The sequence below is a fragment of the Cladophialophora carrionii genome, assembly GCF_000365165.1.
Source record: "Cladophialophora carrionii CBS 160.54 unplaced genomic scaffold supercont1.3, whole genome shotgun sequence".
In the NCBI taxonomy this organism is placed as follows: domain Eukaryota; kingdom Fungi; phylum Ascomycota; class Eurotiomycetes; order Chaetothyriales; family Herpotrichiellaceae; genus Cladophialophora; species Cladophialophora carrionii.
Window position 1 is genome coordinate 1,969,219 of NW_008481828.1, and position 23,694 is coordinate 1,992,912.

Below are 23,694 nucleotides of genomic sequence, written 5' to 3' on the forward strand. Positions count from 1 at the left end.
TCTGCACTGCAACTTACCGCAGCCACTGTGGTTGGTCTCCTCAACCACATCAAAGACTTTGGAATGTACCACTGCCGTAACACCATTGAAAGCCCTGACATATATCAGCGTGGTTCCTTCATATGGGAGGCCTCGCTAACGCGTACCCATTCATGTCGATAATGCTGACTCTGACCCGATAGCTGCCCGGTTCTTTGATCACCAGGTCAGGGAAGATAGCATACGCGATCGTAGGTCTATCAACTTCTTGTTCGTGATAGACTGGATGGACTGAGTCGGCTCGCTTCCCACAGAATAGGTTCTCCCGTGGAGGGGCTAAGCTCTTCTCCATGTCCGCGGTGGTAAGCGACAGGTAGACCCAGATCCCGCTGAGGTCGGGAAGTGTCCTTTCTTTCGGGTCTTCTTGTCTCTGGTCTTTCGCCGTGGAGGATCCTTTGAAGGTCACCACAAGTGGAGTGCATAGACGGACGCCGACCGCAACTCGAGGTGGAGGTGCAACGGCGAGTTCCATGATATCTTTGACCAGCACAGGCGAATAACGAAGTCCGTAGCTGGCTGGTTATTGTATGTGCCGAAATTTTCCGTACTAATCAAGGGCGTAGAGATGACAGGGAACCAGTTGCGGTCCTCGGGCAGTGACAAGTGCCGGCTGACGATCTCTAAGGTATCTTTTACTGTTATCGAGCTCGACAACGCCGTTTTTTTGTCTCTCTCTCGAGTCGCTCTCAATCCTTTGCGTTTCTCGGCAGGCGGGATATCGAGCTGATCAGAAGAGCTTGTGGTCTTTCTAGCGGTGTCAACGCAATTTTGTATACTCGACTCGAGCTCAAGGCCGAAAACATCGTAACTCTGCAGTGAGCAATGTGATGTAGATGTAGTGGTGTGGTGCTGAGATAGATGAATGAAACCCTCACTGTATCCGAGCTTTGCGGATAGTCCTGTAGAAGCTTGACGAAACATTATCTCCACTTCCTCAGCTTTGACCAACCGTCCCAAGACTCTCAACTGCGGCAGGAAGCGCCATAGGCCGGAGTCCAGAACACGATGTCGCAAGTTATGAATCTTTGACCATTAGAAATGCGACCTATCGATCTTTTGCTAGCGAGGGAGGTCACTTCATGATGCATAGAGGGGACGGGGGGCACGGAGACATACTCAAAAAGAGTTATAGACCTCGCGGGCTTGGGCAGTTTTTCAGTCATCGGATTCCTGGTTGTTCCAGTGACCAGCAGGGTCTGCCAGGGCAGGTCCCCGAAAGGGTATGAGGGAGTGGGAGTGGAGCATGATAGACAAGACAGCACCACAATCAATCGAGTACTGTGCATTTGGTGGGGAGGCAGTGATCAGTAGCCGACTGTCGTCTTGTAAAGCCGTCGGTAAACTTTGCCGTGTTCGAATCTCCGCTCGCCGGTCAAAAGATCGTGACTGCGAATCGAATGCACAGAACCGACGCAGTCGAAGAAGCGGGCGCATCAGTCCTTGCCATGGTGGACGGATGCAGCAGCAAAAGGGGCCGCTGCTTCTGTTGACATTGTCATATCCTCGATGCCCAGCCGATTCCGAGTTGAAGAATACGGTGGCAGGATCAGACATCGTATCGGCAAGTCGTGCTTCGTCTCCCGAGAGCCTTCGAGCTTCAATTGGTAGGTGATGGCCACCGGACCAGCCACATCTAGCAGATACAAGTCAAGAGATGACGACCCAGCATCCTGGAACCCGAGCAACCAGTGAGCAAGGACCTTAACGGATTGGACTGTTACACGGGTAGGGGGTCAAGGAGGGGTCAGAGATCTGGTGCAACCTGCCACGAGGCGGCCAATCCTGACTCGAAAGGTTTCAACGATGCCTGAACAGGAGTTTGGATGGAAAAACGTTTTGCGGTAGGCGAGGTTCGCTAGGCAGTTCAAATCAAAATTGCAGGTAATTTTGCACCGGGACTGGCGTCGTAAACGGTCGGGGATCAGCCTCAAGACGGGATGCGCACAGGGAAAGAGTGAGCTTCAGCGAGTCGGATGTCGATTCCGCACACACTACGAGCATGATCCGCATCAAACAAAAATAGTACTCGTAGGCGATGATCAAGAGGGAGGGTGGTCGCTCCTCTGCGGAACCGCGTGAACGCCACAGTTGAATTCGCTCTCCTATTGAAGAAGAGGAAGGTAAGAAGCCACTGTCGGCAGCACGGCGTGGTCAGGGGAATGGACATGTGGAACGCTGGCCACAACATGCACTGGCGTAAGGCTGTAGGCAATGCAGATGTCGATTTATGGTTATCCGCAGCAGTCCGTGGCAGAAGCCGAAATTCAAAGCGAAGCGCGTGTGACGGCTCAAGATCGAGCTGTGGTGTGACCCACGTCGTCCAAGTCGGCGCCTGGGTAGTGCAGGCAGCCTCATTTCTTGAGAGCAAGGATTGGAGCCCACACACCGTAACCCAGTATTGCTGCCGGTCGATCGTCACGAAGTGAGTTGGATGTGAATTGGGAGTGAGTTGGAAGTGCGTCGGAAGTGAGTTTGGAAAATCCGACTCAGAGTGGGCGCGAATCTGACGGAACTTGTGAGCCGCTGCAGCTAGTTTGCACATCTTACGTAGAGCAGCCACAGCAGCTTATCGCATGCGCAGGCTTTACTATAGCCTTAGGCTCTTATCGAAACTTGAATGAGCGGCAACCCTCTGGGTCTCTTCTTCCGGATGACCACCATCTTAGGCGCCCTTCTGCTTCAGTTTCCCGTGCCACTCGCCTCCGCTGCTGCAGGGTTGCTCGGTTGAGGTCGACGATAAAGGATGGCCAACCGCAGTCTGGCTGGACTTATCCGCCGCATCCACAAGACCATTGTCATATCTACATGTCAATGCCGCAACCTCGATATGGCGTGGCGCTCCTCTCGATCGAGCGAGACTCGCATCATTCGGGTTTCATCAGTCATCTACGAGTACGGTCTCTCGATCTGCATTGCGTGGGCTTTCCTCAGGCTTCTCTTATGACGTCCCCCTCTCCGCGTCCTCGCACAGTCCCGTCTCCAGTAAGGTAGCCCCTGCCAGCGACACCCTTACAGCAGGAATCATTACGACTCTTGCTATTCCTGGCAGCTGGCCAGCGACAGCTTCTCGCATCGGTACGTCGGAGTATCGACTTCACTTGTGTCACCGTACCTTTACGGCCCGACTGCACCTGGTACGCTGCAGGCAACCTTGATCCCTCCCGAAGTTCAACCACGAGCCTGTGTCAGCAACCTTACATCTACAAGTTAGTGCAAGTACGAGGTAGGAGATCGATTGTTACACATTACGAGCAGGTGTCAGTTATGTATTTGGTTCGGGCAATATCATGATCGATCGCCGTCACGTCAATCGGCGCACACCAGCTACACCCGTGGAATTTCAATGCTGGGTTCTATGGGGCTGCAGTATTCCAAATCTTCAAGAGTGAGCCATGCGGGCTTTTGTCAGTCCTTGAGTCCCATTCTCTAGGATCGACCTACCCTGCGATCCCAGCCTGGCCCCAGCTCGCGTCGAAGCAATGGTGCAATGGGACTAAATTTTCTCCACCAAGTATATGCACCCGAGAGCGAAGAGATGTTCGTTAATCATCTGGGCGGTGTGGAACACAGCATGGACTCCGCTCTGGTTGTGGATCGGACAGAGCCACAAAAGTTCCTGGACTACAGCTTTGCGCCATGGCCGCCTCTCTGCAAGCGACGATTTTTAGTACTCCTCGAACCATTTATGACCTGTCAAACGCCAATCAGGAATCCAGACTCCGGCATGGCGATTTTGTTGTACTTGTGTCTCAAGGGACACGATTGAAGTGCGCTGCCCGATGCAGGGTGAACTTGACACTCACGACACTCCCGGCTGCTGGATTTACGTACATACTCCCATCCCGCACACGACCGCACCGTGTCGACTCGAACATCGGATCTACCCGAATGCAGCATGTCATCGGTGTAGGCCCAAAAGAAGTCATTTCCCCCAAGTCTTGGATGAATGTGGCCATTCTCTTACTGCAGGACATGCTTGCACGAGAAGCTCAGCCCTTTCAATCAAGCACTTACCCAGTACAGCACAGAGATGATGGACGCCTCCACTCACATTGGTCGTGTCCTGTCGGAAACAGTTTCCACAGTCGTAATTAAACTTTCGCTCTCGCAGGCACGGGTTCGTATCCTCTGACATTGCACATACGAGTAGCCAGGCAGTCTCTTCAACGGATATCGAATCCCATTTACGGATGCTGCGGCCGGATCCCCCACATTCCCTGGGCAGCATGCCGGGCCTTCCCTTTTTGTCGCCGGTTAAAAGGATTGGTCATACGAATGTCGGCACCAAAGCCATCATCCGGTGCATGCTCGCGAGGTATCTAAGCGAGCGGGCACATCCACGAAAATGTATTGCATGCAAAGACGCAGCGCCCCTGTGAACTCAAGCGAGACCAAGATCCAAGATGCAAACGCTACGGCCAGTGGGTGGGAGATTAACGAGGGCTTGTCACATATGAAATTCAAAAGTTAAGTCCTATCAGTCATTCACCGTCGTCTCCAAGTCAGAGGTCGAAGGTTTACGGACAACAGGCTTCCTGCACAAATACCATAAGCATCGGTGCACTCATTATTCATCACCAGCACTAGGGCAACCTCCGAATGCGACATCAAACACCACTTCTGTATACCTGGCTGCCGCCGTTTCTCAGTCGCACAGTTTCTCTTCGCTGTAAGACATGCAGGGCTCTGGCCAATGCCGCCTCGCTGTACGCCCTACCCTGGACGAACTCTCGTTTCAGGGTCCCCAAACTTGTGCTCCAGCCAATCGGCAGCCTCCTCCTCAGTTCTTCTTCAACCTTGCTCACTTCCTCCATTAAATCTCTGTTGCCGCCAAGTCCGCCGACGCCTTCGCCCTGGGAGACAGCATCCATGGTGCTGGCCAAGAAGAGACGAATGGCTTCGTCAACATGATGCTCCTCCGCCGTGGGAGACAAGGTGAGTTTGGCGAGGGCTTCCGTGATACGGATTATGGCTTCGAGTTGACGGACTGTGATGGGAATGGACGACCGGACGTTGCTGTTCATCTCGGCTTGATGGACGCGGTTACGGATCGAGACAAAATGTGATGACAGCTTCTCTGCGGCGCCAGGCGAGAGTCTGGGAGCACATCGTCTGCGAACGAGTTGTCAGCTTGGTCGCACGGTTCATGAAACACGCAGTACTTACGACTTGCAGAAACTGATATATCGCTTCATCTTCTCGACGGGGATTTCCACCTCGGCTTGTTCTTCCACGCCTTGATTGCCCATGTGTATGCCCATGACGTGCTTCGCGATTGTTTCATCGCGATTTCTGTCGTGGTCGTCCCTCACGATAAAGATCATGTCGAAACGCGACAGTATGGTTGTCTGGAAATCAATGTTCTCACCAGGCGATTTGAGGTCGTCGTACCGTCCGAAGATGGGATTGGCCGCAGCAAGCACGGATGTTCGAGCATTGAGGATGGTGGTGATACCGGCCTTTGCGATTGAGATGGTCTGTTGTTCCATTGCTTCGTGGATGGCTACCCGATCTTCGTCGCGCATCTTGTCAAACTCATCTATACAGACGACACCACCGTCTGCCAGAACCATTGCGCCTCCTTCAAGGTAGAACTCGCGTGTTTGAGTATCTCGTTGGACCGAGGCGGTCAAACCCGCTGCCGAAGAGCCTTTTCCAGATGTATAGATGGCGATAGGCGACACTTTCTCGACAAATTTCAGCAGTTGAGATTTTGCTGTGCCGGGGTCACCCAGGAGAAGGACATTGATGTCGCCTCGCAATTTCATGCCATCGGGCAGGATCTTTTTGGAACCGCCCATCAGTAGACATGCTACGGCCTTTTTGATATCCGCATTGCCGTAAATTGATGGTGCGATGCATCGTGCAAACCGCTCATACAGGTCTGGTAACCTGGACATTTCTTCGAACTCTTGAATCTCCTCGTCTGTGAACGAGGCGCCTACCGCGGAGTGGTCCACATCTGTCTGGATACCCACCGCCCGCAGATAGGGCTGTCTCAACGCGACCGCACTGTCCTTCTTATTGCCCTTGTTCTGCTGGTAGATTGAAAACACGCCCATGACTGTACATCGCGAACCTGGGACGACACGGTTTGTGAGATATCGATCCGCGCTGACCGCAATGTGTCTGGGCAATTCACCCACAGGAACTTGATCCGGGGCTTCCTGCAACTTTATGATTTGCTGGTCGATGAACTGCGAGGCCTCATGCACCACAAAGTACGGGTCCAGAGGGCACGGTTCGCCCGACTCCTGCTCGGGGATCTTCACCCTGCCGCACTGCCGAGGCAGGGTAATCCCGCTGAAGCCGCCCTCGACGGGGATTTGCTGCGTATGTTCGCAATTGCGACACTGGATCGTCACCAACGTGGCTTTGCTCGACAGCGTGCTCGCTCCGATGACAATCCCCGGAATGCGCACGAGGTGACTGACATTCTCTGCGGTGAGGTCTCTTATGGAGATGTGCGCGACGCTCGAATGCAGCAAAAGTTGATGCTGCGGCAACGACACGTCCCGTTCGTGCGGGTACACTATCCTCTGGGTGCATTGCTTCAGCGCCTGCTCGAACAGGGGGATCACCTCCGCAGGTTCACTGGTCAACCGGTGTGCAAGCTCTTCATTATAATTGATCAAATGCGCGAGGTCCACGTCGCAGAAATACTGTCTGGACAGCGCGTTGCTGCGCAGCTGATCGCGGTAGATGTACAGTCCATCGAGTTGGAAGGCGAGGATGAAGTCTCGAAGTTTCTGGGTCAACTCGGTGCGCGGTTCGGTGGTTGGGTCGTTGAAAGCCGGGAGCACGGACAGAGAATATGCGGAGCGAGTGTCGAGGGCCATTTTTGCATTCGAGCGAAAGGTGTTTCAATGGCGAGAGGTGCTGGTGTGGGATAGGGGAGTTCGAAATATCTCTGCAGAAAGGGACGAATATCAGGGCTGGTTGAGGAGAACGCGTTTCCTTGCGCGATCCAACGCGTCCGTGTCGCGTTTCGAGTTTGCCGCCCACCGTAATTCAATTAAGGAGTGGCGGCGGTCAAGGTACAAGTCACGTGATGGGGTGTCTCACCCTAACCAACCCCGCCATGTCTGCCCGCTCGCAGACCTGCGCCGTCCTCTGCCACGCTTCGAGTCAATCGTGGTTATATGGAACCACGACATTACAGACTGAAGGCCTGGCAGCCGGGCGTTGGATGCGTCCCATCACAGCCCACCAATGGATTCTTCGGCACGCCAGCCATGACATTGCCCCCTATCGTCTCGAGACTCACTTGGGACAAGCCCGTTCCGTACGGAGTAAGAGGTACCAATATGAAGTGACTCTGGCTGCTGTTTTCATTTGGCGTAATCAAGCTATGCTGCCATTCATTTTGCCGTTAGAGGTGAATTTCCCTGCAATACTGGCCACCTCGACTCAGTGTTCTGGTTCTTGTGCTTCTGCACTTGATAGCACTGACTTAAACCTTCGACAACTACACCTGCGTCGAGCAAATGAGGCAGCGTCGAGTATAACAAAATTCGGGGTCCTCGATAGATTGATTTCAGCTCCAGCGCCATCAAACACCGCGTTCTCTGGAATCAGAAAAGCGATCGGAAGCAGCCAAAGCGCCCTACCACGTCTAATTATTGTAAATCAACACCTCAGCCTTTACCTCCTTTCTTCCCCTTTTCCTTCTGTGCAAAACCTCCATCATCGTGTACGGCACTGTAAGCCAGGGACCAACACACGCGACCTTGCGTAAGACGTTGATTAAACCATGCGCCGCGCAAATATTGGAGCCAGCTCGACGTTGCCGCTTATCCGTCCGATCGGCGGGGAACGGCAGGATTCAGTTCCAGATGAAAGGCTTGGGAGCGTGGGAGCGCGGGAGCTCGGGGAGATCTCCGTGCTATACATAACCACTCTCGTGGCATCTAGATTATAGGAACTTCAAGCGTTGTCGTCATGCTGTGAGTGCGGCCTACTGATTACGAGGTAGATAGAACATGGGCACGGGCATGGGGCAAGACGAAGAGTCTGAAGATGTCGGCGTAGGCATCGGCGTCCTGCAGCGTTTTCGAACAGCGACAGACTGGGATGGACCGAATGACCCTGACAATCCCCGAAACTTCAGCTTCCGACGTCGCGTGGCTTCGACATTTGCAGTCACGTTCCTTGCCTTCGTGAGCACGCTGGCGGGATCCCTCTACAGTCCCGCCCATGAAGCTGTCTCACGCCGCTTCGGCGTCTCGGAGGAGGTCGCCATCCTGCCATTGTCGCTGTACAATTTTGGAATGGCGTTCGGACCGCTCGTTGGAGCGCCGTTGAGCGAGACTTTGGGGAGGAAAGCAGTCTTCTTGACGACGTCGCCGATCTTCGCCCTCTTTACGCTTGGGGCCGGCTTTTCACAGAACCCGGCGTCGTTGATCGTGTGCCGGTTCTTCGCTGGGGTGTTCGCCTCGCCGGCGCTCAGTAACGCATCGGCGACCATCGTGGATTATACGGCCGGGAGGTATCGAGCCGTACTGCTGGCGTTTTACTACTCCATCCCCTTCTTCGGGGCAGTCTTCGCGTGAGTGGACGTGGATTGGTGGTCTTCTGGTCTGAGACCACAGGCTGACATTACGTTTGATTGACACAGACCTCTCCTCGGCGGGTTCCTCGTCCAGACGAAAGGCTGGCGGTGGACGCAGTGGGTCACGCTGTTCTTCATCCTCACCTTCTACATTCCCATTTTGTTCATGAGGGAGTCGTACAAGCGCACGATCCTCGAGCGACGGGCCAGAAGGTTGAACATCCAAGGCCCGCCGCAGCCGAGCCGCTCCCTCCCCTCGACGATCAAGCACTTCCTCACCACCATCTTCCTGCGGCCCGTGCACATGCTGGTCACGGAGGTGATCGTCACGATCGTGTGTCTGTACAACGGCTTCCTCTTCGGCCTCATGTACACCTTCGTGGTGGCCTCGCCGTGGGTATTCCAGCACTACTACGGGTTCGGGCTCACGGGGCAGTCGCTGTCCTTTATCGGGCTGATGGTCGGCACCGCGTCGGCTCCCGTGCCCCTCATCCTCATCGACGCGTATGTTTACCAGCCGAGACTAAAGCGGTTTCGCGTCCACCACCCGCACGTTGAGGAGCCGTTCCCTCCCGAACATCGACTCTACCCGAGCATGACAGCCTCATTCGTCATCCCCGCGTGCCTCTTGGGGTTTGCGTGGACCGCCCACGCCCAAGTGCACTGGGCGGTTCCGATCGCGTTCCAGGGGCTGGCATTCACGGCAACCGTCATGGTATACTCGTCGATGAATCTGTTCATGGTGGACGCGTACGGGCCGCTGTACGGAGCCTCTGCTGCGGGAGCGGCCATGTTGTCGAGGTACGGTCTGTCGGCCGCGTTCCCGCTGTTTGCGCTCAAGTTTTACAAGGCGCTGGGCGTCGGATGGGCGACGAGCATTCTGGCGTTTGGTACGTTGATCATGGCGCCCATGCCGTGGGTCTTCTGGCGGCATGGCGAGCTGTTGCGGTCGAAGACGAAGTATGAGACCAGCACGTGAATGCGTCTGATATAGAGAAGGAAACGCATGAAATGTTATGATCTTCTCGCCCACGACGAATCTAGGCGTAACGGGATGTATTTGTATGCACCTAGCACGCTACTTTGTATAAAGGCTGACCATTGAAGAGCCATAGCATGCTCATAGGAATATCGCTTAACCACCCGCGCACTTCATTTCCTGGGCTACTGCATCTTCTAGTCAGGAACCCCGTCGTCCATCCACAATACTGAGCGAGAGAAAGACAAATGCCAACTCGAACTGGAAACAGGCAGCCACCGAGCCAAGAGTCCTTACGGAGATGCGCACCCAGTGTTTCCCGGATTGCTGAAATATTCAAGACATTCTGGTGGTTCTGTACGGGCGACTTACGTAAGACGTCCGCCCCGATTTTCCAATCGACGGCTCTTCCGCTCCTCTGCGAACTCGGTATGACTACTGCAATTGATTTTTGCGACATCAGGTGGGCTTGTAATGCTTGGTCACTTGCAGGCTTGGAAGGTAAAAATTCTGGCCCGGTGTCTTGGAATGACATGACCGGCCGCGGCGCCAATGCTGTGCGGCAACCAGCGTGCCCACGCCTGCACACACGGTGTACCGACAAGTATATGTATCTGCCTTGTCGCCTTTGTTTTTACGCCTTCCTCGATCTACAATGCCATGTCTAAGCAACACTGGCTTCATTCTATTATTTTTCGAATGGATTGTGTAGAGCAGAGACGTAGGACAGGTGCCAAAGATGCCGACCCTCCCTTTCAACGGATCGCTTGATGCTCAAAGCTGGAACGTGGCCCGTCCGCAGGAGAGCATGGACTGGGACTGCCATTTCACTGGCGGGTGGAGACGGGCGCTGCCCCTGATCGGCTTCTGTGTCTTCATGACTTTCATGGTAACGTATGTCTTTTCGTCAGCATACGGGTACAGAGTTGCGTCCGATTGCTAACTTCATCTCAGAGTGACAGGTCGGCACAGAAGACAACCTCCATGGAACGGCCCGTCGAGGATCAACGTGGAGTCGTTGATTCTGTACCCGGAGTACACGCGCCGTGCGTTCAACGAGACTTCACCCTTACTGAAAGCTGAGACTTGGAAGCAGGTGAGAACAGCTTCACGCATCGCCACACCTGCCAGCCTGTCCGACACACTCATATGGTCCGTATCACTCTTCTCCCGCTTGGACACTTCATGCTGACTTCTGAAAGTGCTATCTGCCTCGACCGTATCAAGCCTAAACACCGAATACGAGAACTGGTTTGCTTCCATGTCTTTCACAGAGCTTGCATCGACAGCTGGTGGCGCAGTGGCCATGCACTCTGTCCATTGTGCAGGCGACCAATGTTGACGACAGCTGCTAAGGGCCAAGTGTAGCACACTGACGCCGGGCTTTGGTCGACTCGTGGTCATGGCGCGGGACACGAAGCGGGAGCGCCGGATCCATGCCACACGAGACACATCCACCGACGTGCCGCATTCTAGAGAGGGGGTCCAAGGATGTATGCCTGCCGTGTTAGACTTTGTCGTAACCTGTCCACGCAGCCGACGCAGGTATGGTGCTGTCCAAAGCGACGGCGAAGGTTCGATGACAGGCTTTGGTGTAGTCTATGAATCGGCTGCCGACACAGAGCGAGCAAGGCTGGAGAAGGCGCTGATGGTCAGGACGAGTGCGAGGATGCCCGTGGAAAACAGCCCGAGTCCGGCGAGCGGCATTTCACAAGCTGGTTAGAGCGCCAGGGCTGGTCAAGATTGAGGTATCTTCTTTATATAGTGAAGAGGATGGCATCACGGAATCCGCTGTCCAGAGATGTGCTGAGAAGGTTGCATATTAGTGGATCGACAGTTTAAATGAAACTGTTTTTCGGTCTGTTCCAATTTATGTGCCTGAATTGAATGCTGTGGAGACACTGAAAAGTAGGCGGTCTCGCAAAGCGCCGTGACGACGAACAAGGGCTACAAGTAATGGGAGCTTTGGGATTTGCAGGTCCCATACCTACCAGTGAGCATCCCAATGGCCGTCGAGCTATTTCGGGTCTCTCTACGTAGAATCCCAGTAGCCTCAGTACTCGGAGGCAATCCGTATTGACCGGGAGCTTAGAGCCTTGCCTGTAAAGGTTGCAAGGCACGATCATGCTCCAGGTAAGGCACTGAAGGGTTCATCAAGCTTCCTGTGAAAGCGAGGACTGAAGCTGAATCACCCAGAAGTGAAGCTGAAGTGAAGCCGAAGTGAAGAGTGTTGAAGACTTATGTCAGCGAAAGTGGGTCGATCCTGCGCTCGGAGAAAGTAGACATGCTGGTCCTCCATCAACATGATGAGGCGCCGACACGCTTGACACGGTGCCTGATGGCATGAGATGCTGCATCTGCTTGCAATTCCTGCAATATCGCTCGCAACTCTGGTCGCCATCTGAGGTAGAATCTGCCTGCGCTACGCCGACAAGGCGTCGGTATGCAACAGCGACTGCATAAGATGAGATGGCGTCTCCCATGCGGCCTGGCTCATCTCAGAGTTCAGTTGGCTCGCCAGTAGTCACGTCTCCTATGACCGAATACCCCTTTCCGACCACGCCACAGAGGAGACTTGGTGGTCCTAGGAACGACCTGCAACGCATTTCGACATCGAGCTCAGTCACGAGCATCGGTGGCACTCTTGATTCGGCGTCGGGAAAGGAGAATGCAATACCAGAGTTCGGGCAGAATGCTATCTCAACCCTCCTGCAGCACCCAATTGTCCACACTGGACTGCGCGCGAACGTACCTCCGAGCTCCGGCTACAAGGCGCCCGGCCCTCGAGAGATCCCTCCCGTAGTCCTGACGAACATCCCCCATATCGAAGCCAAAGCCTTCCACCCGTATCTCTCTCAGGTTGGGTCACTTTACGAAGCTTTCCAAAGAGCCAAAAATGAAGGCGAAGGAGAGACATCCCTTTTTCACCGAGACGGGAAGGACAACAAACATGAAGAATGGGAAGCCATCCTGGCCAAACGGCTACAGCGTCCAGGTCATTCGCGGGCAGGGTCGATGAGCTCAACAGCCTCAACCCCGATTGAACCCCCCCAGCCGAAGAGAAGACACAGTGGCCAACGAAGACAAGCAGTTACGCCATTGTCGACAATCCCATCCGTCTATACTGAAGAAGATTTCCACCTCGAGAACCCCAGAACTTTCGACATTGTCTCCGAGAACTCGGAAATCGTTCGTGATCCTAGCGGAGCGCCTAGCGGGAGGAAGTCTCTGGCTACAAATGCAATTCTGCAAGAAAAGCTGTCGTGGTATATGGACACGGTCGAGGTACACTTGATCAACTCGATTTCGACCGCGTCGAAATCTTTCTTTTCGGCCTTGGGATCGCTACGAGAACTTCATAATGAGGCTGCGGACTCGGTCGATCGTATTCAAAAGCTACGAAAAGAGCTGGCCAGGCTTGACAAGGAAATGGCAATAGATGGGCTCAAGGTGGTCAATCTGAAGCAACGTCGTGACAACGTCCGTCAGCTCGCCCAGGCAATTATGCAACTGGAAGACGTTGTGAAATCAGTCCAAACTTGTGAAGCAAATGTGGAAAAGGGCGAAATCGAGGAGGCTTTGGATGGTCTTGACGAGGTGGAACTGCTCATGGCTGGCAAGGAGAGCAGGGTCGATAGCAACCAGGGCTCCGCTCGATATCAGCGGCGCGATCTGCGCCGAATCAGGGCATTGGAGGGAGCTTTCGACGACTTACGACAGCTGCGCTACACGGCTGGCCGAGGGTACGAAGCCCGCTTCCACGCTAGCCTGCTCACCGACATTCGACGACATGTCGAGCAAACAGAGACTGGCGTAACACTGCAGCGATGGGGCGTGGCATATACGAGAACAAGGCCGGGACAGCGGAGAGCTCCTTCTTCTTTCCCCGGGTACATGAGTATTGGGAACGAATTACGCGCTGAACTTGAAGCAGAAATGAAGGGACTATCGAGAGCGAGATATACCACTCCTGCAGCTACGAGCTTCAGAGCTATTGTCCTACGCGAGTTGAAGAGCATGATCCGGAAGCAATTGCCTAGCTCAAACGACGACGACGCTGTGTCGACTGTCTCGGCGTCGACGACAGGCGGCAGGAGCATGAGTCAACAGGAGAAGTCCTCTATTCTGGCACGGAACCTCAGAGCCCTGGACTCGGACGACTGGTATCACATGCTGGCTACCATCTATACAAATATCAGCGAATGCCTGCGCCGGCTGAGTGTACAAGTCAAGATTTTACTTGACATCACGAGCAACTTGCCTGACTCCATGCTCAAATCACCGCCTAGAAGTCCAGATCCAGCAAGCATCGACACTGTCATGAGTCCCCAACCCGGCCGCCCCAGGGCTACCAGTTCTGTACAAGCAGAAATGCAGCAGGTACTGGATCTTTCGAGCCTCCTTGGCGAGGGCGTTGATCTCGCTCAAGCACAGATCACAAAAGTGGTAAAAGTACGCTCGCAGCAGAACTCGGAACTGCCGCTTCCAGATTTTCTGAGATACTTCACACTCAACAGGCTGTTCGCAGACGAGTGTGAAGCAATATCCGGCCGAAGTGGTACAGGGCTGAAAACTGTTCTGGATGCACAAATCAAAGACTTCGTAGCACGCTTTGCTGACTCTCAGAAACATAATGTTGTTAGAGTCATGGATGCCGACAAATGGGATGCCAGAGATTTCGGCGAGCGTGAGAATGTCATTCTCAACCGCGTGATTGAAGGCGGCACCACGGATGCCCCTTCGTGGATCGAGAGCGTGATGATATGGCTGAAACCCAGTAACGGCGTGGAGACGAGTAACGGGACCGCAACAAATGGTAATGCTGCCGCTGCTGCTAAAGTTCGAAGTGCCGTGATCGATGAGCAAAAGTATATTCTTCCGGAATCAGCTATCGCCATGCTTCAGTCAATGGAAATGTTTCAACACCTGGCAGCTGGGATCCCCAGCATGAGTCACGACATTGCGACTTCGTTGTTGGAAAGCCTGAAGTTGTTCAATTCTCGAAGCTCTCAGTTGATCCTGGGTGCTGGTGCCACTAGGAGTGCAGGGCTAAAGAACATCACTACGAAGCACTTGGCGCTTTCGTCTCAGGCATTGAGCTTCATTGTTGCGCTGATACCATATGTGAGGGAGTTCTTCCGAAGGCATCTGCCGTCGTCCACGGCTCAACAAGTCATGACCGACTTTGACAAGGTCAAGCGACTGTTCCAAGAACATCAAAACGGCATCCATGAGAAACTTGTGGATATCATGTCCGGGCGAGCCTCGATGCATGTGAAAGCAATGAAGAATATCGACTGGGAGGAAGCGGCCAAGAATATATCGGTGCCGGTGTCGCCGTACATGGAGACGTTGACCAAGGAGACGGGCACGTTGCAGAAAGTGCTAGCGAAGCACCTTCCCGAGCCAGTCGTAGCAGGAATTATGATACCTGTGTTTGCAAGCTACCGAGAGCAGTGGACGAACGCGTACAGAGACGTGACGATCAAGTCTGCGGCGGCAAAGGCCAGGTAAGAAGACGCTGGCAGCAGTGCTCGAGCGAGGTGAAAGCTGACATGAGACACTTCAGGTTACTCGCAGACGCAGAATTCTTTAATTCCCGAATCAGCAAAATCGACGGCTCAGGAGACCTCGGAGAGCAGATTGTCAAGGTCATCCAGGCGAAGATAATCTTGAGCACTGTTTCGCCGCCAGAACCTTCGACTGAAGCAGCAACCCAGATAAAAGCAGCAGAAGAGAAGCCGGAGCCCACTGCACAGAAGGTAACCGCAGAGGCTGAAGATACAGAGAAGAAGGAGGAGGTCAAGGCATAGTGGCGTTGGCATAGATCAGCGGCACGGCATCGCACATCTGACGGTTTCGATTCTAAGCTGGTTCTTTCTGCTGGTTCAGTCTAGATGATACGGGCCGGAAGGAACCTCGCCGGGAGCGTTGATATCAATACAGTCGGAGAGTCCAATTCAACCGATTGAGGTCGCTCCCAGCAAGGGGCTCAGTCATCTCTTCAACCTCAATTATACTCCCTGTAGTCAACCCTATCTCTGATCGATGTAGTTGCTTGAGCACTAACTAGCCTGGAAAGATGTATCATATCCCAACTCGAGAACCCGTGGGCCTGGCAGATTTCCAGCTTTGTCGTGCTCGGGGTCATGGTCTTTCACATCTGCTGACTGTGCCAACATCCTGTACCATCCAGATATTGACATTCTTGCTGGCGATCACAGAGGGCGGGGATGATGGATTCCGCCCGACCCAGGTCAGTGCTCATACGGGTGGGAAGTTGTTGTGTTTCACAACGATCGAGTCAGATTGTCTGTTAATATCTTCTGGGGTCTTCGGAGGGTGTGATACGGGAACAGTGGTTGTCGAGGGTTAGGCTCAACGTAGCTTCACATCTTGAGACACATGTGAAGACGTCGTGCAGAGGAGAAAGAGCCTACGCGGTCCTGCTATAAGAGGTCGAGGAGACGACCGGAGATCCTAGTGACTGAGCGAGTGGCGACGATATGAGGGCCGGTCCATCAAGGTTGAATGGCCGGCGGTGGTCACTCACCGGGGATTGATAGCAACCAAATCGCATTCCAAGTCGTTGAGTAGGCACAGTTGATGCGCTTGCTGGTCTCCTCTCTGCTCGCTTTCCTTCATGATGATGGCGGCGCCCTTGCAAGCCGATGAGAGCTCTTGGCCCGTACCTTCGATCTCATCCTCCTGTAATGAATATGATTGCCAGTGTGGCAGTGTGTACGGAGCACAGTGTGCGTCAATATGTACTCCTCAGCTCCGAACCGACCGCCTCATAATTCAGTCATGGGCGTGTTGTGTTGCGAAGTGTAGTCTTCGCCCGTGAGACTTCCCTCTCTTCCCTCACCATTCCCTTGGAATGCCTTCATTTCCTACTCACTCGCTCACTCTCTGCCCGCCCATCCGCATACTGCCGCACCTACTTTCTGACCTCGAAAATCACCGCCAATCATCGAACCAACACCTCGATCAAGATCACTCCGCCCTGTTCCAGATCATTCCCTCACTTCTCTCCTCTCCTCTTCACTTCACTTCTCTTCCCTTCACTCGGCCTCGTCCACGCGACCGCGCCGCCAAGCAGAGCCCTTTTCTCCCGACTACAAATATCCCCTTCTCCCCTCTCCATTCTTTCTCCCTTTTTCCTCCTTCCCTTCTTCATACTTACCTAGTTCGAACAATTCGCGCTCAGGCCTTCGAGTTGTTGTCCGGTCATCATATCCATTGCACAGCGGGTCTTTGGTGACTGGTCTGAAAGGAGCTTCGGCACTTTCACGAGCTCAATTTTTGACCATCCTCCTCGAATGAACGCTTGGAATGGTGTTTTCTTTTCATCATGGTTTCTTTGCCTTGTGCAGAGCCTTGGAGAAGAGATGCGCGTGCGTGGCGTGCTAGGTCATGATTTCTTTGCCTTGTGCAGAGCCTTGAGAAGTGATGGGTGTGTGTGTGTGTGGTTGTGCTAGAGTCTTGGTTTCTCTGCCTTGTGAAGAACATTCGAGAAGAGATGCGCGTGCCAAAGGCCATGTCACGGCTTCGCAAGAATGAAGATACCTAACATGGGCACATATAGACAGACAAACGTACGTACCGCCGAACGCCTCGTGTCGTAACTCGTTGAGGTGTATCGTTGCCTCGACTCGGGTTTACTTTAATCAGTCCAGTTATGAGTGCGTGCTGAAGGCTGATGTACCCGTGCCTTTTCAGATCCAAGTAATTACTCCGTAATTATGGGAGCTCCACAGGGACTTTCTGAATCCGATGAAGGTCGGTGGGCGAGTCGTCGTGCACTTGTCGTCTTGTTTCGTAAGTCTCACTCACTCACTCACTCACTCACTCACTCACTCACTCACTCACTCACTCACTCACTCACTCACTCACTCACTCACTCACTCACTCACTCGTGCCTGTAATGTCGAATGTCATCGGTTGTACGACTCGTTCCTCGAACAAGACCGACGGAGCTGAACATGACGAGCTGATCGAACTGCATCCGACAACATCTCGTAGACCCCGCGTCACGGCATCGGTGACATTAAAGTGATAATTACGTGATTACTTATGTACCTAGGTCGGTACTTCCCCCTGATCAGTACGTTGTGAATGGTGAGAATGACGAAAAGTCATTCCGCTTTGGTTAGTAATCGCCCTTCCACCTTCTTCACATAAATATCCTGCTGACAACTCTGAAGCTGAGACGTCCACAGGCGCACCTCGCACTGGAATGGTGACGGTGACGCAGACACCATGACACGGCCCCTCGATCTTGGCGGTGGTGCATCTTGCATCTTGCATCCTGCGGCTTATGGCGCTACTGCACTGCACTGTACCCTGTGCTTGCTGAATCGCTAGAGAGGCTAGAGAGGCTAGAGAGATCAGAGAAGGAGGGAGGGAAGGCCTGAATGATTACATAGGTACTGGGCTAGTATTTCCTCTTGCGAACGGAGTATGTCTAGTATCAAGTAATGTACAGTGCGTAGTGCGGCTCCATTCAAGGCGCCCAGCTTGCTCGCTCGTTTGCTCCGCAAAAGTCCGGGCCAAGGGGGAAGCAGGGTAATCAACCACTACGTATTCCTCCACTCATACACCGTTCGAGGCAGCCAATGGCACGCTATAGTAATGCATCCATCACACGGCAACCGGACGCAAGGCGCGAGACACTCCAAGCAGTAAGTAAGTAAGCTCAGGGTGTGATGGCTCGTGAGGGATGCCTGATCCGAAGGAGACGTGACCCTGACTGACCAGGCAGGTAAGCAAGCAAGCAAGCAAGCAATCGTGGATGTGGGTATGGTTGCGTAGACCACGTCTCGCCCTCATGTACTGTACAGGGTACGAGCTCCTCCATGCCGAATCCTCCGCCATGAAGGTTCGACCGCATGCCAAGGGCCAGTACATGATCCTTCGGCTACCGTCCGCGGTTCACGCAGGTGAAGCGAGTCGGACGGGACGTCAGGCAGCCGAGGCTGAACTAGGATTACAGTATGCCTCCATCGGCTAATTACCCTTGTGTAAGAATGTAGACACCTCGTACAAGGATGTACAGCATCACGGGACATCTCCTTCAAGGTTAATACGAGTTATGTACGGAGTACGCATCAATATTGCATCGAGTAAGCCTGCTCGACTCGGCCTGGCTTGTCTTGGTCAGGGTCGCATACTAAAGTACTGTACTCCGTACTGTACGCATACATACTTACATACTTACCTGCTTACATACTTTTGCGCGTCCCTCGAGCTCACGGCTGAAAGTCGACGTGCCAAAGACTGCTACTGCTACTGCGACTGCTACTGCTACCGCACAAGTGACGAGCATCAGGGGACAGCTCCACGACACCATGGCGACCGAAACCCAAGCACTGGTCTCGTACCCCGTTGACACCACCACGCGGAAGCCAGACTGGCGGTTCGGGACGGTCAAACTGCTCCGATCACCCAAGGAGCACGAGCTGAAGATCCGCATGGTCGCCACTGGAATCTGTCATTCAGACATCGTGGTCGCGTCGATCCCCAACCAGCCGGAACGCGGGTTGACGTTCCCGAAAGTCCTGGGCCACGAAGGGGCTGGGTTCGTCGAGGAGGTCGGTCCGGGCGTCACGGCCGCGCAGGTCGGCGACCCGGTCCTCCTGTCGTACAGCTACTGCAGCGACTGCGACCTGTGCAAGGTCGACCAGCAGCCGTACTGCCTGAACTGGATGGTGCTGAACATCGTGGGCGAGAAGGGCCACTTCGAGACGCAAGCCGGCGAGGACACGCCGGGCAAATTCTTCGGCCAGAGCTCGTTCGCGGGCGCCACCATCGTGGGCGAGAAAACCGTGGTCAATCTCAAGGGTCTGGTCTCGTCGGAAGACGAATTGAAGCTCCTCGCCCCGATGGGCTGCGGGCTGATGACCGGGTCCGGGGCCGTCATCAACGGCGCGGGCGTCAAAGCTCATGATATCGTCCTCGTCACGGGTCTTGGTGCCGTGGGCATGGGCGCCATCATGGCGGCCAAGATCGCCGGGTGCAGGGAGATCATCGCGCTGGACCGCGTGGCACATCGGCTTGAGACGGCCAAAGAGCTCGGCGCCACAAAGGTGCTGGATACGACGACCGTGCGGGCTGATTTCGCCGAGGAGATCCAGAAACTGGTGGGTGGGCAGCGCATCTCGGTCGTCGTGGAGACCACGGCCGCGCTACCGGTTATCAATGAGTCGCTCAAGGTCCTGGGCAAGCATGGCAAGTTCATCCAGCTGGGCGCGCCGGGCTACGGCACCGAGGTCAACCTCCCGCTGCAGCAGTTCTTCTCCGAGAACAAGTCCTTTGAGTGCCAATACCTGGGGAATACCACGGGCCAGGCCTGGGTCCCCGTCATGATCAAGTGGTGGAGGGAGGGCAAGTTCCCCGTCGAGAAGATTGTCAAGTACTTCCCAGCCAAGGAGGCGGTGCAGGCAATCCATGAGATGGAGAATGGCGGCACGATCAAGCCGGTGCTTGTGTGGTAGGTAGGTGGGTAGGTAGGCAGGCTGACTCAGAGGATCAGAGGAGCGGATAAATGCCCAGGTTTCTCGCTTCCGAACGTTTTATCTTCTTCTTTGTTATACGGTCGACGCCGATTCTCGACGAATGGCTGTGATCGCCGCGACCACCTCCTGGGTGTCCCATCCTGCGGACAACCCTCTCCGCAAGACATCAACTTCACTCTCTGGCGCCATGCCGCCCGGTGCTGGCGGTCGGCGGTCAAGATTCGTAGGGAAAGGATACCCGTTACCCATGGCATTCAGGATGGCAGAGATTTCCTCGCTCATTCTCGTCCCTCTGCCCTCCTGCTTGTACAATCTGCGTGTCTCGTCCCAGCATCTTTCAATGATCGCCAGCGTGTCGATTGTTTCCATCGTCTTTCCGAACGGACTGCTAATCTGAAGCAGATTCGCAGATCGGTGGACATTGTCGGTGCAGTTCTCCCCCGCGGCGTGGAACAACGCAGGGTTGAAGAACACGGCGTCTCCTATTTTTAACGCGCAACTCACCCATTTCCGGTCAAAGTATGCCTGAAACTCCGGAAGTCGGTACGCCATGAATCCTTCTTCGAACCGTTGCGAGAACGGCAGGAAGCGCGTTGGCCCGCTCGCGAGAGGCATGTCCGAGTGTGCCACCGCCCCTTGTAACGTGAGGAACTGCGTCGCTGTCTGCGTGGCGCGTGGATACCGTGCACACGACTCGGCGGTTTGAAAGCCCAAGTGGTAGTCCCGGTGGCTGACTTGCGGTTCACCCCCCGGGCGCACGATGTTGACCTGGGCGGTGATTTGATAGGCGGGGCCGAGCCAGGCTTCGCAAACGGCCGCGAGGTATGGGTTGGCGTAGTATCGAACAAACGACGCCGGATGCCGTTCGGCGTGCTTCTGAAAGGAATTCCAGATCCGTGCGTTGGTGCCGGCCGAGGCGAAGTGGTCGCCTTTGGTTGTCGAGGCGGCGGCTTCAAGGCTGATGATCTCGTCGAAAGCGGCGTTGACCTCATTGATCAGGCTCGTGTCGGGCATGAAGCTGCGTAGGACGAAGACACCGGGCCCAGAGTGGAGGATGTGATGCCATTCGTCTTGTAGCTCATCTCTTATGTCTTCTGTGGCTGACTTGTCCTGTTGGAGGTCGTAGACGGGGATGTTGGATATGATGGTCGACGCCTTGGGGTAGCTTTCCGCGGCGGTCGATTGAGAGCAGAGATTATCGAAGGCCGCAATTGAGGGTGGCTGTGAAAGGGAGTATAATCGCTTTGGCATTCGAGGGTGCGTTGACTTGTTGATGCCATTGCTCAGTGTATCTCCGTTTGAGGCCATAGTTGAAGTCGTCGCCGATGCCGGCAACATGCGATCCAGTACGCTGACTTGTGATGGCTTAGGCCTCTTACTCCACCGCGACCGGTGCGTTCTTTTGATTCTTCACGCTGTGGGCGTGGAGAACCCAATTCGAATAATCGTCCTGCGAGGGGAGAATTCAAGTTGTTTGGCGATTAGTTGTGTGGAGCAGAGAGCAATGTCCGGCAAGCTGTTCTCAGTCACAGAGTCATCAACATCAGCCACGCCTCAGATACGGGTAGACAAGAGGCGATCCGATGTCTGCTCCGCTTATTTCAGCATGGCCTTTCTACGTCTTGCCATGTGTTATCTATGAAAGTTACAATCTCCCTATGATTCGGCCTCTTACGGCGCAACCCTGATGCCATCTCACACGACAGTATCAGCGCTCATTTGGGGGGCAGCTGGATGGAAAGCAGTTTCCGCGCGACAGGGTCCAGGCTCAAGGCCAGCTCCTCGTGTGAGAAAGCAGTCCTGCCCGTCGTCATGATGCGTCCCGTATGGCAGGACTCGATAAGTATGACACGACTGCCGACGGGGGCAATATTGCGGGGGAGCCCCGTCCACCCTGTCCAGCTCCCATCCCGGCTTTGCCCCTCAAAGTGGTCAGAAGCGGCCATGGGCCGGCCAGTACCTCGGAATTGACGAACCCTCACGGTCCTTCAGAGCAGGTTAGCTGTTCACAAAGCTCCGTCTCGCGGCCAGGTAACATAAGTGGAATCGCTCAACACATAAGAAGCATAAGAACAGCCGCCCCGCCTACCGAGCCCACCACAATGGCAGATACGTTGTCATCGGCAAGCAAGCGCCTCTCCCAGATCAAGGACTCCATCATGGGCAAGACCGCCACGACCATCCCCTTCGACCCAGACAGCACCGCCTTCCCCACGCGCAAGAATCTGCCCAAGCTCGTCGGCGCTCCCGACGAAGCAGCCTGGGTCTGGGGCAAGGATGACTTTGTCGGCCGCTTGAACCTGCTCACGCCGGCGCGCGTCAAGGCCGCCGCCCAGCAGGAAATCCGCACCGGGGAGATGGCCCGGCTGGACCTCCCGCTCAACGTGCCCGCCCAGCCGGCGTTCGGGCGGCAGAAGTTCGAGCACAAGATCCTCACGGTCTTCGACGGCATCTGCTACGACGACGTCTACCACATGAACACCCAGTCCGGCACGCAGTGGGATGGGTTTCGCCACTTCGCCCACGTCGCCACCCAGACCTTCTACAACAACACCCACAAGGAGGACATCGTCGGCCCCGCCGCGAACCACAAGTGCAGCGTGCACCACTGGTCGGAGCACGGCTTCTCGGGACGCGGCGTCCTGCTTGATTATCGCTCGTACGCCGACAGCGTGGGCATCAAGTACGACACGGCCACGTCCCATGCGATCAGCTACGACGACCTGGTCGCCTGCGGAAAGCACCAGGGCATTGACATCCGCCCGGCCGCTCAGGGCGGGGATATCAAGATCGGCGATATCCTGCTGATCCGCAGCGGCTGGGTCGAGGACTACTACAAGCGCACGCCGGAGGAGAGCGAACGGCTCGCTCTCCGCGGGACCGAGAGCCACGGCGGCGAAGCGCAGTGGGTGGGCGTCAAGCAGGAAGAGGCCATGAAGGATTGGTTGCACGACAGCTACTTCGCGGCCGTGGGTGGTGACGCGCCGGCTTTTGAACGCTGGCCCACGCCCGAGAGCTACTACCTCCATGAGTTCATCATCGCGTTGTGGGGGATGCCGCTGGGTGAGATGGTCGACTTGGAGAAGTTGAGTCGCTTGTGCAAGAAGCACAAGAGGTGGACCTTCTTCTTCACGAGCGCGCCGGCGAATATGCCCGGTGGGGTGAGCAGTCACGTCAACGCGACGGCCATCTTCTAGGGTCGTGCGTGAGCGTACAGTGAAGGAGAGGGAAAGGATTCGTGTAGGAGCTGTGTGGGTGGAGGGTGGGAATAAGAATCGGGTTTTGCTGTTGCGGTGGGTTTGTCGGTAGGGGAAATTGAAGCTCACAGGCAGTAGGAGCCACATAAGCAACAATTGAAATGAGATGGAACATCTAGATGGTTGGTTGACTGTGACCTCAACCTCAAACAACTCGAGACGGAGCCGCATGCCTAGCACGCGATTCCTCCCGTTGCATTCGAAAGTCTCCTTCCTCGGTGCGGCGTCATGTCCTGCCCTCAATTCGGTGCTTTCCATCAAGTGGAACAGACTATGTTGTCATTCGCAATCTTGCAGTGTCCATCTCCTTTTTGTCTCTTGAAAGCACCTCTCCTCCTCTTGGCTGTTGAC

At 54.8% G+C, this 23,694-nt stretch overlaps 8 protein-coding genes across 8 annotated transcripts; 5 read left to right on the forward strand and 3 right to left on the reverse strand.

Moving 5' to 3' along the window:
- Positions 1-118: 118 nt before the first annotated feature.
- Positions 119-511, reverse strand: G647_04106 (uncharacterized protein; the record flags this gene model as incomplete). Its single annotated transcript, XM_008728450.1, has 1 exon — positions 119-511. The coding sequence occupies one exon, from the start codon at positions 509-511 to the stop codon at positions 119-121; it is 393 nt and encodes a 130-aa protein (XP_008726672.1).
- A 4,135-nt stretch (positions 512-4,646) lies between these two features.
- G647_04107 (uncharacterized protein) lies at positions 4,647-6,878 on the reverse strand (the record flags this gene model as incomplete). Its single annotated transcript, XM_008728451.1, has 2 exons — positions 4,647-5,151; positions 5,206-6,878. The coding sequence occupies 2 exons, from the start codon at positions 6,876-6,878 to the stop codon at positions 4,647-4,649; spliced, it is 2,178 nt and encodes a 725-aa protein (XP_008726673.1).
- Positions 6,879-8,021: 1,143 nt separating this feature from the next.
- G647_04108 (uncharacterized protein) lies at positions 8,022-9,569 on the forward strand (the record flags this gene model as incomplete). Its single annotated transcript, XM_008728452.1, has 2 exons — positions 8,022-8,587; positions 8,657-9,569. The coding sequence occupies 2 exons, from the start codon at positions 8,022-8,024 to the stop codon at positions 9,567-9,569; spliced, it is 1,479 nt and encodes a 492-aa protein (XP_008726674.1).
- A 739-nt stretch (positions 9,570-10,308) lies between these two features.
- On the forward strand, positions 10,309-10,801 carry G647_04109 (uncharacterized protein; the record flags this gene model as incomplete). The annotated part of the gene is made up of 3 exons (XM_008728453.1): positions 10,309-10,475; positions 10,524-10,665; positions 10,772-10,801. The coding sequence occupies 3 exons, from the start codon at positions 10,309-10,311 to the stop codon at positions 10,799-10,801; spliced, it is 339 nt and encodes a 112-aa protein (XP_008726675.1).
- A 1,237-nt stretch (positions 10,802-12,038) lies between these two features.
- G647_04110 (uncharacterized protein) lies at positions 12,039-15,382 on the forward strand (the record flags this gene model as incomplete). The annotated part of the gene is made up of 2 exons (XM_008728454.1): positions 12,039-15,079; positions 15,139-15,382. 2 exons carry the CDS (start codon positions 12,039-12,041, stop codon positions 15,380-15,382), a joined length of 3,285 nt encoding a protein of 1,094 aa, XP_008726676.1.
- A 3,537-nt stretch (positions 15,383-18,919) lies between these two features.
- G647_04111 (uncharacterized protein) lies at positions 18,920-20,065 on the forward strand (the record flags this gene model as incomplete). Its single annotated transcript, XM_008728455.1, has 1 exon — positions 18,920-20,065. One exon carries the CDS (start codon positions 18,920-18,922, stop codon positions 20,063-20,065), a length of 1,146 nt encoding a protein of 381 aa, XP_008726677.1.
- Positions 20,066-20,158: 93 nt separating this feature from the next.
- On the reverse strand, positions 20,159-21,394 carry G647_04112 (uncharacterized protein; the record flags this gene model as incomplete). Its single annotated transcript, XM_008728456.1, has 1 exon — positions 20,159-21,394. One exon carries the CDS (start codon positions 21,392-21,394, stop codon positions 20,159-20,161), a length of 1,236 nt encoding a protein of 411 aa, XP_008726678.1.
- A 794-nt stretch (positions 21,395-22,188) lies between these two features.
- Positions 22,189-23,283, forward strand: G647_04113 (uncharacterized protein; the record flags this gene model as incomplete). The annotated part of the gene is made up of 1 exon (XM_008728457.1): positions 22,189-23,283. One exon carries the CDS (start codon positions 22,189-22,191, stop codon positions 23,281-23,283), a length of 1,095 nt encoding a protein of 364 aa, XP_008726679.1.
- Between the last annotated feature and the right edge of the window lie 411 nt (positions 23,284-23,694).